The 13,458-nt window shown below is 37.4% G+C and overlaps 1 protein-coding gene across 3 annotated transcripts in view; it reads right to left on the bottom strand.

Moving 5' to 3' along the window:
- Positions 1–1,874: 1,874 nt before the first annotated feature.
- The window catches only part of NSUN6 (NOP2/Sun RNA methyltransferase 6), a 50,336-nt gene continuing 38,752 nt past the window's right edge, over positions 1,875–13,458 (bottom strand). For 2 of the 3 annotated variants that reach the window (XM_040967921.1, XM_040967922.1), the window contains 3 exons: positions 8,860–9,008; positions 5,251–5,376; positions 1,875–3,708 (listed from right to left, as the gene is read on the bottom strand). In XM_040967921.1, coding sequence (XP_040823855.1) covers positions 3,496–3,708; positions 5,251–5,376; positions 8,860–9,008 — 488 coding nt within the window. In that variant the 3' untranslated portion in view covers positions 1,875–3,495. Of the gene's footprint in view, positions 3,709–5,250; positions 5,377–8,157; positions 8,767–8,859; positions 9,009–13,458 lie in introns of those variants that run through there. The other variant, XM_040967923.1, reaches the window with a different exon arrangement.

Consider the following 13,458-nt stretch of genomic DNA (forward strand, 5'->3'; position numbering starts at 1 on the left):
ATGAAAAATATGCCTCAGAAATGGTTAATTAGCACTCTACTGCTTATTAAATATAAGAGTCACATTTTTGACCATTTTATAATACTGGGAAATTATATCCCAATCAACACGCTTTCCTATACATTTAGTTATCCAAATTAAGGATTTAGGGATTATTTAAATTCTTAAGATAACTGGCTTTACCTTACTTGCTGCTATCATTAATCCCAAAGAGTAGTGCTTACAAATTATAATTTTATATCTATAGTCTTAGCTTTTCACTTTACTGTGGAAAATGTTAATGAAAACCAGAGTAGTCCTCAACAACTGTATTGAAGGATTTCACATGAGAACATCTATACATGAAAACTGTACAGCTGATCATGTATGTAAACTGTGCAATCACTTTACAAATGAAATCATCCCTACAACAGATGGATAGTTACTGACTTGTGGAATGTAAAATTATAGTCTATTCACACAGCAAAGGCTTACTCTTCCTCGTTATTAAAGTTACAGAATCATCATTTTTTGCAGTCAACTTAGAAAATGCTGGAAATGTACTTACTAGGTCTATGTTTTTGTCATATCCACTGAAGTTTTTCCTATGCTCTTTCTTTACTGCTATTTAAGTTACTGTTACAAAAAAGGTGCTGCTAAATGTAGGATGTCTTAGTCTTACTGTATTTTGGGACAATGCCACATTTTAACATGGTCTGCTATGCATTCCTGTTAAACAACATTCACTGTCAGCCACACTGAACTGTTTAACAAACCTGGTTTAAAGTCATTCATACAAAATAAAGAGCTGGCTTCTGCACTGTTTACTGTTAGTATTAATTGACATCTTAGAAGTGATTCTTGGAATTGAGGATGTTACATACCGTGCAGCATCTTCCTTACCAGCAATGCCAATCACTTGATGTTACATTAGTAATCTTCCCATCATGTCTAATTTTGGAAAAAGAAAAAAAGATGGCATAAGGTAGGTAAAAGATTTAAGAATTGAATTACAGAATAATCTCCCATTTTACAAGCAAAACAATCTTGATTCATTCTTAGAATTTTGTTTGTTCCTTAATTTTCAAAGTGAAGATTCCTGATGAGGACAAATTTAACTTTTGTGCTTCTCTTTTGCATACTGAGGTGACACTAATACTCCTGGGTACATTCAACTTATGTAACTAAGATTCCCCTACTCCGAAAATATGGAACTAATGCTTCTGAAATCTGGTGTTTGGTTTATTTTCATTTGTAACTATTTATGCTTCACTTTGCTATTTATAGCTATGGAAAATGTGACACAGGGTTCTGAAACAAAATGCACTATTAAATGGTTTTTGTTTCATAAAAATACCTATGTCAACACAAAATGCTAAAAGATACAATTTTTCCCCATTTGCATTCTTCCATTTTGATTTTTTCATTGTATTTTTATATTCCTTAAGAGTGCTTAATGTTTTAAAATTTGAGGCACGTGTGGAGGGAACAAAAAAACAAGCTCCCATCCACTGGTTCACTCTGACAAAGGACAGGGGTAGGCAGAGCCGAAGCCAGGACAGGGCTAGGCAGAGCCGAAGCCAGGAATTTAATCCAGATCTTCCACATGAATGGTAAGAACTCAACTACTTGTGTCACCATCTGCTACCTCACAAGATGTGCACCAACAAGAACTCGGAATTGAAAGCCAGAGCAAGGAATCAAAAAAGGTATTCCAAAGTTGACACGGCGGGCACCTCACCTGTTGGGCCAAATGTCCATGCATGTATGTGTCTTATTTTCAATTTGCTTAGTTTTTTAAAGGAAAGAAATCCACTGAAAAATATTTGTAAATTAAAAATGAGAAGGACAAAGTTTTTATGTTTTGCTAGCTTTATTTTTATTCTGATACTTGTTGGCATTAATCAACAATTTACAACAGTGTTACTAGGCTAATTTCTATCATTTTTATCCCTGCTTAGCAGTGAGCACTGAGCTTTGTGGAGTTTCTTAAAAAAAAAAAAAAAAAAAAAGGTCTGAGGAGGTATTTTGAGCCCTGGAAAGAAAAATACCCAGGTAAGCAGTGCTTCTCTTAAAAGACATTTCCTGGACAAAAGGCAGAATGAGAAATTTAAAGTAAATCATGTACTTAAATCTTAGGGAACTTCAAATAATTTCTTCTCTCACAGTAAGTATGAACTACATGCTGGAGGACAGTGGACAGAAAACACAAGTTCTCTGCCTAGAGGATGATTCTTAAGTACAGGGTGGGTTAGGGGGCATGGCTAGTAAATTAGAATGAATGCATAAGAACAAAGAAAGATATGGTGATCCAAAAAGGCTGCACTAAAAGTAAGAGGCCACTTAAAGGTCTTACCTGATCCAAGAAACCTTCTGGCTATTATCAACAGAACTATGGAAATAATTCATGAAACAGGAAAAATATCAGGCAAGTGTTCACCACTGTCCATTTATATGCCCAGTTCCCAATCATTTCTGTGTGATTTCAATGAAAGTTTGATGTGCAAGACTTCAAACTACTATTAAATTAATAGACACTTCAAAAGATCTTATCTGAAAAAAAGGAAGCCCAGGTCTCGCCCACTCTATAGATACCAATATCTCTGTATCTATAGAGAGAATTTTTTAAAGCAGTCACATTGGCTACTATAAGAGGATGTTTGGTCATTCTCTTTTGAACAGTGTTCCAACTTGTCTCAATTCAGATCTGATTATGAAATGTTTTTTTTTTTTGTCTTGTTCTACTGCAGGCAGAGTGGCCTTGTATGACTTTGGTATCCTTTGAAAGTGTTAGGGTAACAGCGAGACCCAGATGGAAGGGACAGCCAGTTTCCAGCTGAGAGGGTACTTTTCTCATCATCTGCATTATGTTTTCCAGTAAATGATGAAAATTACCTAAACTATGGTATATTCTCATTTTTTCAATCTACAAGTTTAAAAAATCCTGTTTACTTTTTAGTTTGAAAGCATAAAACACAATAAAGAGAAGGCAGACTATTATAATGAGAAAGTCTAGACTTCCTTTGAAAGAATGTTGATTTGGCAAATATTTAGGAAAAGTCAAACAAAATACTTACCACAGATATTAGCACATGAAAAACGTTAAAACTTCCCAGGCCATGAATTCTTAGGGAAATATAGCTTCAGAACTTGAGAACAGAAAACAATTTTTTTATAAACACATGAAATGTTTTAATGTTACTCCTTTTGGAATATCTTAATATTAAAAATTATGATTATTAATTTAAAATACAAGATCCCAAATGAAAATATGTTCCAGACAAGTACAGGCATCTTTTCATTATACTGTTTGTAACCCAGAATGAGATATTTCTCTTAAGAACACAAAATGTAGGCTCACATCAGCCCTTGTTTGTCTCTTCATCCCTGTGAAACCACTGGCAGCCTTTTCTGTTTCCTTAGCAACCATGTCAGCACTGGATTGGCTCAACACTGGGGGTAGAAGAAGAAAACAGACAGCAAATGCTTGGCATTTTGATTTTGAGGATCCCTCTCCTATGTGCTTTTACATTTTACAAACTTTGCAATAAAGAAGCCTATACAATCCTTATTGGCCAGCCAAATCATGTCTTCCATTCTGGCATCTCTAAGGGAATGAATGTCAGTGTCCTGGAATGGCACAACAGATGGATCAAATCGCTGCAGCTGTTTCAACTGTGCCAACGATAGGCCAGCTCCCACCATTCCTTCTCCTCCAATTTGTGGTTCCTGTTTGAAGAAAATAAATAAATATGGGTGTGCATCCTGTAATCAGTAAACAAAATGACAACTATACATATTCCATAAAAAGAAAAATTACTGCATAGCTTTTCTTTTTGTGGAATGCATCTTCCAGGCAGTATAGTGGGAAAGCAGTAACACATGTTCACCTGGTGAATTCGAATACCTACCGATTGTTTATGAAATCTGTGTCACATTACAGCTCTGTCACATTTCAGCTGTGTAACTTTACCTAAACCTATTTTCTCATTAAATGCTCACTTCTGAGGCTTAACAAAAGTGTCATCATGTTTTTGCCTTACAGGAAACACTCAAGATATGGAAAACTATTAACAAGAAAGCAACAGACAAAATCCAAGGTTTTCATTCTCTCCAAAACTGCAAAAGAGTTTCCTTACACATACAAGATGTCTTTCACTGATAAGTTTTTGTAGTTTTTTCTGTTTACTATAAGGGAACACATTAGAGATACATAAAAAAATTTAAGCAGAAAGATAGATAAATTAAGGTTACAACAACTAATCTGAAAGATCATGGAATCATAAGAAATTGGATGATTCTCAGAAACCACTACTGCAAAAGATCCAGAATTATTTTTTTAGACCTTTTTACTGGAAAGTCAGATTTTTACAGAAAGAAGGAGACACATACAGAAAGATCTTCCAGCCACTGACTCACTCCTCAGGTGGCTGCAAAGTGTGCAGCTGAGCCAATCCTGAGACAGGAGCTTCCTCCAGGTCTTCCACACATGTACAGCGTCCCAAGGCCTTAGGCCATCCTCGACTGCTTTCCCAGGACACAAGCAGGAACAACTGGGACATCAACTGGCACCCATATGCCTCCTAGCTTCAGATCAGCTCAGCTCCAGCTGTTGCAACCACTTGGGGAATGAACCAGTGGACGGAAAATCTTTGTCTCTCCTCCTCTCTGTAAATTTGACTTTTCAATAAAAACAGATCTTTTTAAAAAATAAAAATTATAAGCTAAAACTTGAATTATACACTCTTATAAAAACCATAACCAAAAGTTAGATTAGTGCTGCATAAAACAATTAAGCTTTTTATATAATAAACTATTAAAAAAAGTATTAATCCTGAATTACCTTCCCCAACCCTCCCTTGACTGGTTTTCTGAAATCTCAAAGAGATTTAAAGTCTGCTTTGACTTTGATGTACTATATGAAAAGTGTTCAACCTTTGGCATATCAGAAATATATAGGGCTTGGAAGGGAAAATTTGAAAGTGCCAGAAACATGAACAACATAAGAGAAATAAACACGTAAAAAAAAAATACACCAAACGCTGTGCCACTTTAACATAAAGGAAAACGGAAAGAGGAAAAATTTTGCCAGGACATATAAATATTCTATGACTATTCCAGAAAGGATCTCATTAGAGAAATATTTTTACTTCTTACAGTGTTTGAGAAGTTTTACTTCATATTTTTTCCTTGTGTGACATTTGAAGTTTATCATCATGCTTTATTTCTGCCATTTACCAGATCATATAAAAGAAAGAAAAATACTCTTACCTGGGGCTGAAGCTGGAGAGAAGGAAATGTCTTGAGGGCCCAGGCAACCTGCTCTTCATTCTCTGCCAGTGTTACTGTGCATGTGCTGTACACCAGCACACCCCCTGGCTTCAGCAGCTCAACTGCCTAAAGAATACTACAATCAGACTATGCTAAGGCATCTCACAGTATTATGACAATACTCAGGTTTTCAGATAAATATAATGTGCTTTATAATAATGATTCCCTTCTCCAGTGAAACTGCATGACAGCAATACTTACTTTCTAGACTAAATGTATTGCAATACTTTGTATCTTTCATACTTATGGACCCAAAAAAATCAAATATAATTATTTCAATTCCTACCATTTAACACTTTTATGCTGAAATGAACAGATTTACTATTAGAACAGAGTTCCTTGTTGAATTTCATAGTCATCAGTTGCCTTCTTAACATTTTTGCTATTCAATTTGATATGTCCCCAAATGAATTCTTGTCTTTTCTTCTGAAACCTAAAGAAGTCTTTCTTCCATCCAGATGCCCAGCTTCAAACAGTCAATATCCTTCATGCTTCTCCTTCACATTATCTATCATTCAGCAACACCCATTGCTGGTTTTTCCTTCAAAATACACTCAAAATTTGACCATTACTTCTACTGCAATAATTCTGGACCAAGTTTATCTTTTGTATGGATTCACTCCAACAACATCCTATCTCTTCTACCTGCTTCCTTTGCTGCCCTTACACAATCTATTCTCAATTCAGGAGCCAGAGCAGTCCTCTGAAATTTTCACTTCTTGCCTCAAACCTTTCAAATGTCATTCATTACCAAAGACCTGAAAAAGGCCTTTGGAAAACCTAACTAAACAAGTCCCTTCCTCCTGTCTAACCTCCCATCATGTATCGCTTGCCCTTGTGCATCCTGGTTTAACACCACTGGCCCTGCTATTCCTGTCATACATAAGGCACCACCACACTTCAGGATGCTTGCAACAGCGAGGAAAGCTCTCCTGACCCTCTGCATTGCTTGCTGCTTTACAATCTTCTTAGCCTTGTTTCTGTCATCTTGATCATCCTATGTAAAACCCCAACCACTCCAACACTGCACTTTTATCTCACTTTCCTGTCTTTAGTTCATTTGGTAAGTCAGCATCAATGTCTAATATAATGACGATCACTTTCTCATTAAGAAGAACCTTGTGACTAAGAGTGTAGTTTGTCTGTTTTGTATTGCTGTGCTGTCAACATCTGGACTAATTTCTTCCACATTACAGGCACTCAATAAATATGAAGTCTTCAAAAACATCCATTAATAAAAAGCAATGCATGGATTTCAATTTTTTTCGCAGCAAAATAAACTTAACTCTATTTTACCAAGTTGAGAGCACTTGTACAAGTAGAAAAAGTGTTATTCTAAATTGAATGCATCCCAAACATCTAAAGTTCATTTCTCCAAAATCCCAGGTTTACTTTTAAAATTTTAGTGACAATCTTATTTCCCATCCAGCTCCCTGTTTGTGGCCTGGGAAAGCAGTCGAGGATGCCCTAAAGCTCTGGGACCCTGCACCCATGTGGGAAAACAGGAAGAGGCTCCAGGCTTCTGACTTCTGATTGGCACAGCTCTGGCCATTGCAGCCACTTGGGGAGTGAATCATCGAAAGAATATCTTTCTGTCTCTCCTCCTCTCTGTATCTCTATCTTTTCAATAAAAATAAATCTTAAAAAAACATATATACCTGTTTTTTTTTAACTAGGGTATGCTGATCAAAGTTTAAAACTTGTCATGTGCAAACTACTTGTTATGTAAAGCACTTTATTGGCTTGTTTCCAATAAATTATTTTCTTTAATAAATCCTAGATAAGGTTACCATTTTAAATGAGTTTAGGGATAGAGCAATGGCCACCAGTTCCCAAGGTTCCAAAAGTCATTTTTATGGGGGCTCTTGGCTCAAATCACATATATCTGATTGTAAAGTCCATCTGTCCATCCTGCCATATTTAGACATTCTCTCTTAAAGATACCTATTCATTTTCATGATGTACCTACTCATGCTAGAATTCTTTTCTTTTCTTTTTTTTTTTTTTCTTGGTGTTACAACCTAAAAACAGAACAAGTTCCAAGAACAGGATCCTAATTTTACCCTCAAATCAACGTGTTTCAGCTATAAGTACAGTTTCATTTTTCTTGTTTACTGTTTTAACTCCATGGATGTATTTTTTGAAGATGATATAAAAAAATTAAATAGTCCACAAACAGTGCTATCTTTGAGTACAAAAGGAGACACCAATAGAGTAAAAATGAAATCAAAAACAACTTTAAAAGAATACAGTTTAGCCATTGTTGCACCCTGGAAGGCAAGAAGGGAAATAATTCATCTTTCATCAAATGCTTCCTACATGCTATGAAATTCACTGAGTTATTTTAGCAAGGTTCAGGGAAATCTTCCAATGTCCTATCTGGACTTCTTTGAACTGTACCACAGAACAGTTAGGTTTATAGTTCTTCCATATTCTACATTGGACACGGTCCTAAATTTTATAAATTTGTTTCTTTCAATTGAATTTTTTACTTATAAGCGAGGAACCCTACAAAAACCTAATATATTTTACATCCACCTATTTTCTTTTTATTTATTTATCTTTCTATTTATTTATTTATTTTATTGGAAAGTCAGATATATAGAGAGGAAGAGGAGACAGAGAGGAAGATCTTCTGTCTGATGATTCACCCCGCAAGTGAGCGCAACGGTCAGCGCTGCACTGATCTGCAGCCAGGATCCAAAAACCTCCTCCATGTCTCCCACATGAGTGCAGGGTCCCAAGGCTTTGGGCTGGCCTCGACTGCTTTCCCAGGCCACAAGCAGGAAGCTGGATGGGAAGCGGGGCGGTTGGGATTAGAACCATGGGCCCACATGGGATCCTGGTGCATTCATGGTGAGGACTTCAGCCACTAGGCCATGCTGCCGGGCCCATATCTACCACCTGTTTTCACCAATTAGTAACCATATATGAATAATTCATTTTTTCTTCCAGGCATCAGAATGTCTCAGCAACTAGTTCTAAAAAAAGTCTCAGCAACTAGTTCTAGCATTGCTTGGGCATGTTAAAGCAACAGCATAAAGGAAATCCCCATGTACACTTAAAGCTTGATCTTCTGTCTTTGTGCATATGTAAATATGCATGAATTATCATTTTAACGATACAATTCAGTAGCACTAAGTACATCTTGCAGTCATTACTGCATGCCACCTCCAGAACATGTCCATGTTCTCAAACTGAATCTCTACACCTACACTCCCTGCTCCCAAGAAATCTCTGTTCTACTGTTTCTCTAAATTTGCCTGATTACCTCAGGTTAAGTGGAATCGTGTTTTTCCTCCAATGTCTTGCTTATTTCCTTTAACTTAATATCTTCAAGGTTCATTAATATTCCAGTATGTATCAGAATTGTATTTCTTTTGGAGACTGAGTAATATTCCTTCTATGTACATGCCATCTGTACATATGGACTCTTGAGCTGTTTCCATCTGTTAGCTGTTAGAAATAATCTGCTGTGAACACTATCCTAAGTGATCTAAAGTAAAAACGCTCAACTTTTTCTTAGCACAGCAAAGCATCATCACATACCACTGTAAAGAGTTTCCTCTGTAATGGCTGATACGATGTTACTTCTTTCAATGTCCAAGTACAAGCCATGTTTGGTCTCTGCCCCATTCCACTACAGGGTGCATCAAGAAGAATTCGATCAAAAGATTCTGGCGAGAATGGAGGTTCTCCTATGAAGAGAATCAGAACCATTTACTATTTGTTCTACTGATATAGAATGTAACACTTTTTAAAAACAGTTTCAGCTATTATCCAGAATGTGTCATACTCCACTCCCTAGTATTCAGTCTTACACCAAGTTTATCTTCAGATTCAATATTTTCTTCATTCTGCTTTCTGATCTATTTAATGTTACTGGAGGAAAAAAAAAATAGCCAGCTACTAACATATTTATGTATGCTTTCTTCCTGTAAGCCAACATTATTGTTCACTCCTTTTAAATCTCTTGCTGTCTCCGCACTGCCCCAAGCTTCACTGCAGCATCCCTACTGCTCTTCTTGGACTGCAAAGCCATTAGACCTAAACCACGCCCAATGTAACTCATCACCACAGTTATCCTTGCCTTCTTACCAAAGGTATTACAAGAAATTCTTTTCAAACAAAGTGTTGTTTAAGTGTTGTTTTCAAGGTTTTTAGCAGTCATTAGGGAAAAAAAATCATCTACAAAAACTGTATCCGTTTTTATTTTCATTCTCATGAATGTACTTATTTTCCCCAAATCCTCATGAAAACTGATTATTTTATATATCATATATATGATTTTGAGTAAGAACATATTCTTCACTGTTGTTTTGTTCTTTCTAATTAGAAGAGCTTTGTATATCATGAACATTAACTATCCTCTATTAAATATTTTAAATTTAACAATCTGCTAGTGTGTCTTAGGTTTTTAAACATATAATACTGAGCAATAAATCTTCATTATTGAGTTTATTAGCTTTATCTAAGCATCCACTGGATAAATGTTCATCTATATCTGCGTTCAACTATTTTCATGTCTAATTCCTCACACTAACCTCTTTAATCCATCTTGTACATATAACCAACGCTCCTCCAACCATCAACTCAAGATTACTAATATATCCCTTCCACAAAGTTTAAAAGCTACTTTTTTCTTCTATACACTCAGACCCACTGCTGTTCCTGCCCAGTACTTCTTGCAATCACTTGCCAGGAAGAAGTAAGCAGAAAATACTGCAACCCAGCAGCCCTAACTACAGTAGAATTCCACAGTCCACAGGGACTTTAAATCAAACCCGGAGGGTCCACCAAACAACTGCTCCCAAAACAGAATCCACGCTGCCCATGATATGTCAGACCTGAGCTGCTGCTGAGAAGCTGGTAAATTCTGTGTTAGGAGGAAGTAAGCAGCCCCTGCACAACCAGAATCCTCCGGGGACAGCAAGGACACTTTCCAGGGCAGAGAGCAGAACCTCCTGACTCCTGCAGCCACAAGAGTTCTTGCCATAAACCCCAGAGCTACTCCTGAAGTGTCTGCGGCTCTCAGGGCTAGTTTCCATATACAATTCCACAGGACCAGGACACTACAGAAGCTCCTTCTGCAATTCTTACACATGGGTGCTAGGGGTTGAACACAAGCCCCAACATCACCTTTACACATCCTCTGAAAACCAAGGGTAATGTCTGTAGCTTGCAAACCTGACACTGGGGCTTCTGGTGTTGGAACACTTGGGACGATTCATACTCACTTGTGGGATCTGGAGGACTTTGCCTGGACTCGTCTGCATCAGACTGGTGACTGCCTACCCACAATCCCTTGAGTAACAAGGCACTTCTGTGGAGCTGTGGGTTAGGACCTACAGGTCTCCTGGAGTTCCAGGACTTTGACCATTAGTACTATATCCCTGAGAGTCATCAAAACCTTCAGTACACAAGAATCTACCTGGACCAGACTCACACTTGTTGGTGCGCATCACACCATATCTAGTATTCATTCTGTGGAATGGGGCAAGTTCACTTTAATATCTGCTAGTGCTTGGACTTGGGCTCTTGTTATTTACGGCCTGGGAAAGCACTGAAGAATGGCCCATCTGGGAGCCCTGCACTTGTGTGCAGGGGAGATTTGGAAGAAGCTCCTAGTTTCAGATGGCCTCAACTCCGGACATTGCAGCCATTTAGGCAGCAAACCAGCAAATGGAAGATCTATTGCTGGGCCTGGTATGGTAGCTCAATGGTCAAATTCTTACCATGTAAGTGTCAGCATCCCATATGGTTACTGGTTTGTGTTCCAGCTACTCTCTTTCCCTTTCGGCTCCCTACTTACAGTATGGGAAAGCAGTAAAGGATGACCCAAAGCCTTGGAACCCTGAATTCATGCAGGAGACCCAGAAGAAGCTCCTGGCTTCGAACTGGCTAAGCTCCGGCCATTGCGGCCACTTGGGGGTTGAACCAGTGGATTGAACATCTTTTCCCTTTTTCCCTCTTCCTCTCTATAAATCTGCCTTTCCAATAAAAAATAAAAATCATAAAGAAAAAAATAAAGCAAAGTGCTTGTTTTTTTAAAGAATTCCTGCTTTCATTCTCTCTGTAAATTTGCCTTTCAAAGAAAAACATTCTTTAAAAAAACGAAAAAAAAAATACAGATGCACATAACAGAAATGGCCAACATATACACAGCAAATACTATCAGACCTAAAGAAGGGGATAGATTTCGGTCCTGGCACGGTAGCCTAGTGGCTAAAGTCCTCGCCTTGCAAGCACCAGGATGCCATCTGGGCATCGGTTCTAATCCCAGCAGCCCTGTTTCTCATTCAGCTCTCTGCTTGTGGCCTCAGAAAGCAGTTAAGGATGACCCAAAGCCTTGGGACCCTGCACCCACGTGGCAGACCTAGAAGAGGCTCCTGACTCCTGGCTTCAGATCGGCTCAGCTCTGGCTGCTGCGGCCACTTGAACAGTGAACTAGTAGACGAAAGATCTTTCTCTGTATCTCCTCTCTGTAAATCTCCCTTTCCCAAAAAAAAAAAGTTGTAGATTTCAGTATAATATTAGTGACAGACTTCAACACCCCAGAGATCATGCAAACAGAATATCAGCAAAAATACATCATGCTACTGAGCAAATAAATCTGACAGACAGGTACAGAGTATTGCATTTAGAGTTAGACAGATCTTCCATCCACATAGCCACATAGCCACAATGGCCAAAGTTGGACCAGGCTGAAGCAAGGAGCTGGGAGCTTCATCTGAGTCTCCCATGGAAAATCTAAAAGAAAGAAAGAATATGGCACACAACAGTTAACAAAATTCATATTCTTCCAATTAGCACATTTTCTAGGATATACCATATTTTAAGCCATAACTCAAGTCTCAGTAAAAAAAAAAAAAATTATGGCAAAGTCAGATATACAGATAGAAAAATCTATGTCTCAGTAAAATTTTTAAAGACTTATGCCATATATCTTCTCAAAGGAATATGAATACAGGAAATTAAACATGTACAAAATAATCAATGGATCCTTGAAGAAATAAAAATCAGTTTTCTTGAAACAAATGAAAATGAAAACAAATGTACCAACACCTGCAAATTTAGCAATAGCAGTATGAAAAAAGAAGTATATGGCAGTAATTGCTTGCACTTCAAAAAAAAAAAAAAGATTTAATGATGCATCTGAAATATTTACAAAAACTAATCCCAGAGTCAGAATTGAAGAAACGGTAAACTCAAAATTAAAGACAAAATAGAAGATAATATAACCAATACTCATAGGATCATAGGACGCTATGAAGAACTACTTACTATGTTAACAAACTGGAAAATCTTGGAAGAAAAACTGATCAATTCCTACATACATATAGCCCAACATAATTAAATCAAGAAGATATAAACTCTCTAAACAGATCCATAGCAAAAGATTGAAGCAATAATTGAGTCTCCCATTACAGAAATGAGAGCTTTACTAAAATCTTTTACATTTAAACAGGACTGGTTAGCTCTAATACTTTTTAAGCAATTCCGAAATACGGAAAAGGATGGAATTCAAATACTTTTTGTTGTTTTTCTTTTATTATTTATTTGGAAGGCAAATTTTATAAAGAGAGCGGTGTTGCAATTGCTCATTCACTCCCCAAATGACCACAAGCACCAGAGGTGAACCCATGTACGTCCACTGGGTCACCCACATGAGTGCAGGACTCTAAGGATTTAAACTATCCTCTACTGTTTTCCCAGGTCACAAGGAGGAAGCTGACGCAAAACCGGTGCCTTTATTGGATGCTGGCACCTCAGGAAGAGGACCAGTCCAACACAAAACTGTATCAAATGCCAACGATTTTTTTTCAAGCGCCAGTATCACTCTGATAAAAACTAAAAGCATCAGGAAATCTACAGACTAACAACCTTGAACATATGCCAACATTGTCAACACAATATTACCAAAATGAATCTAACAACACTTTGAAAAAGATCATACACCACAATCAAACGGGATCTATCCCACAGATACAAGGATGGTTCAATATTTGAATTCAATGTCATATATCACATCCACAAAATGAAGCACAAAAGCCATATACTAGCCTCAACAGATATGGAGACAGCACTTGATAGGATTTAGCATCCTTTCATGATAAAACTGCCCAATTAGGTATGAATGGACACACT

Source organism: Ochotona curzoniae, unplaced genomic scaffold, assembly GCF_017591425.1.
Source record: "Ochotona curzoniae isolate NIBS_2020 unplaced genomic scaffold, NIBS_Ocur_1.0 scaffold_4683, whole genome shotgun sequence".
NCBI lineage: Eukaryota > Metazoa > Chordata > Mammalia > Lagomorpha > Ochotonidae > Ochotona > Ochotona curzoniae.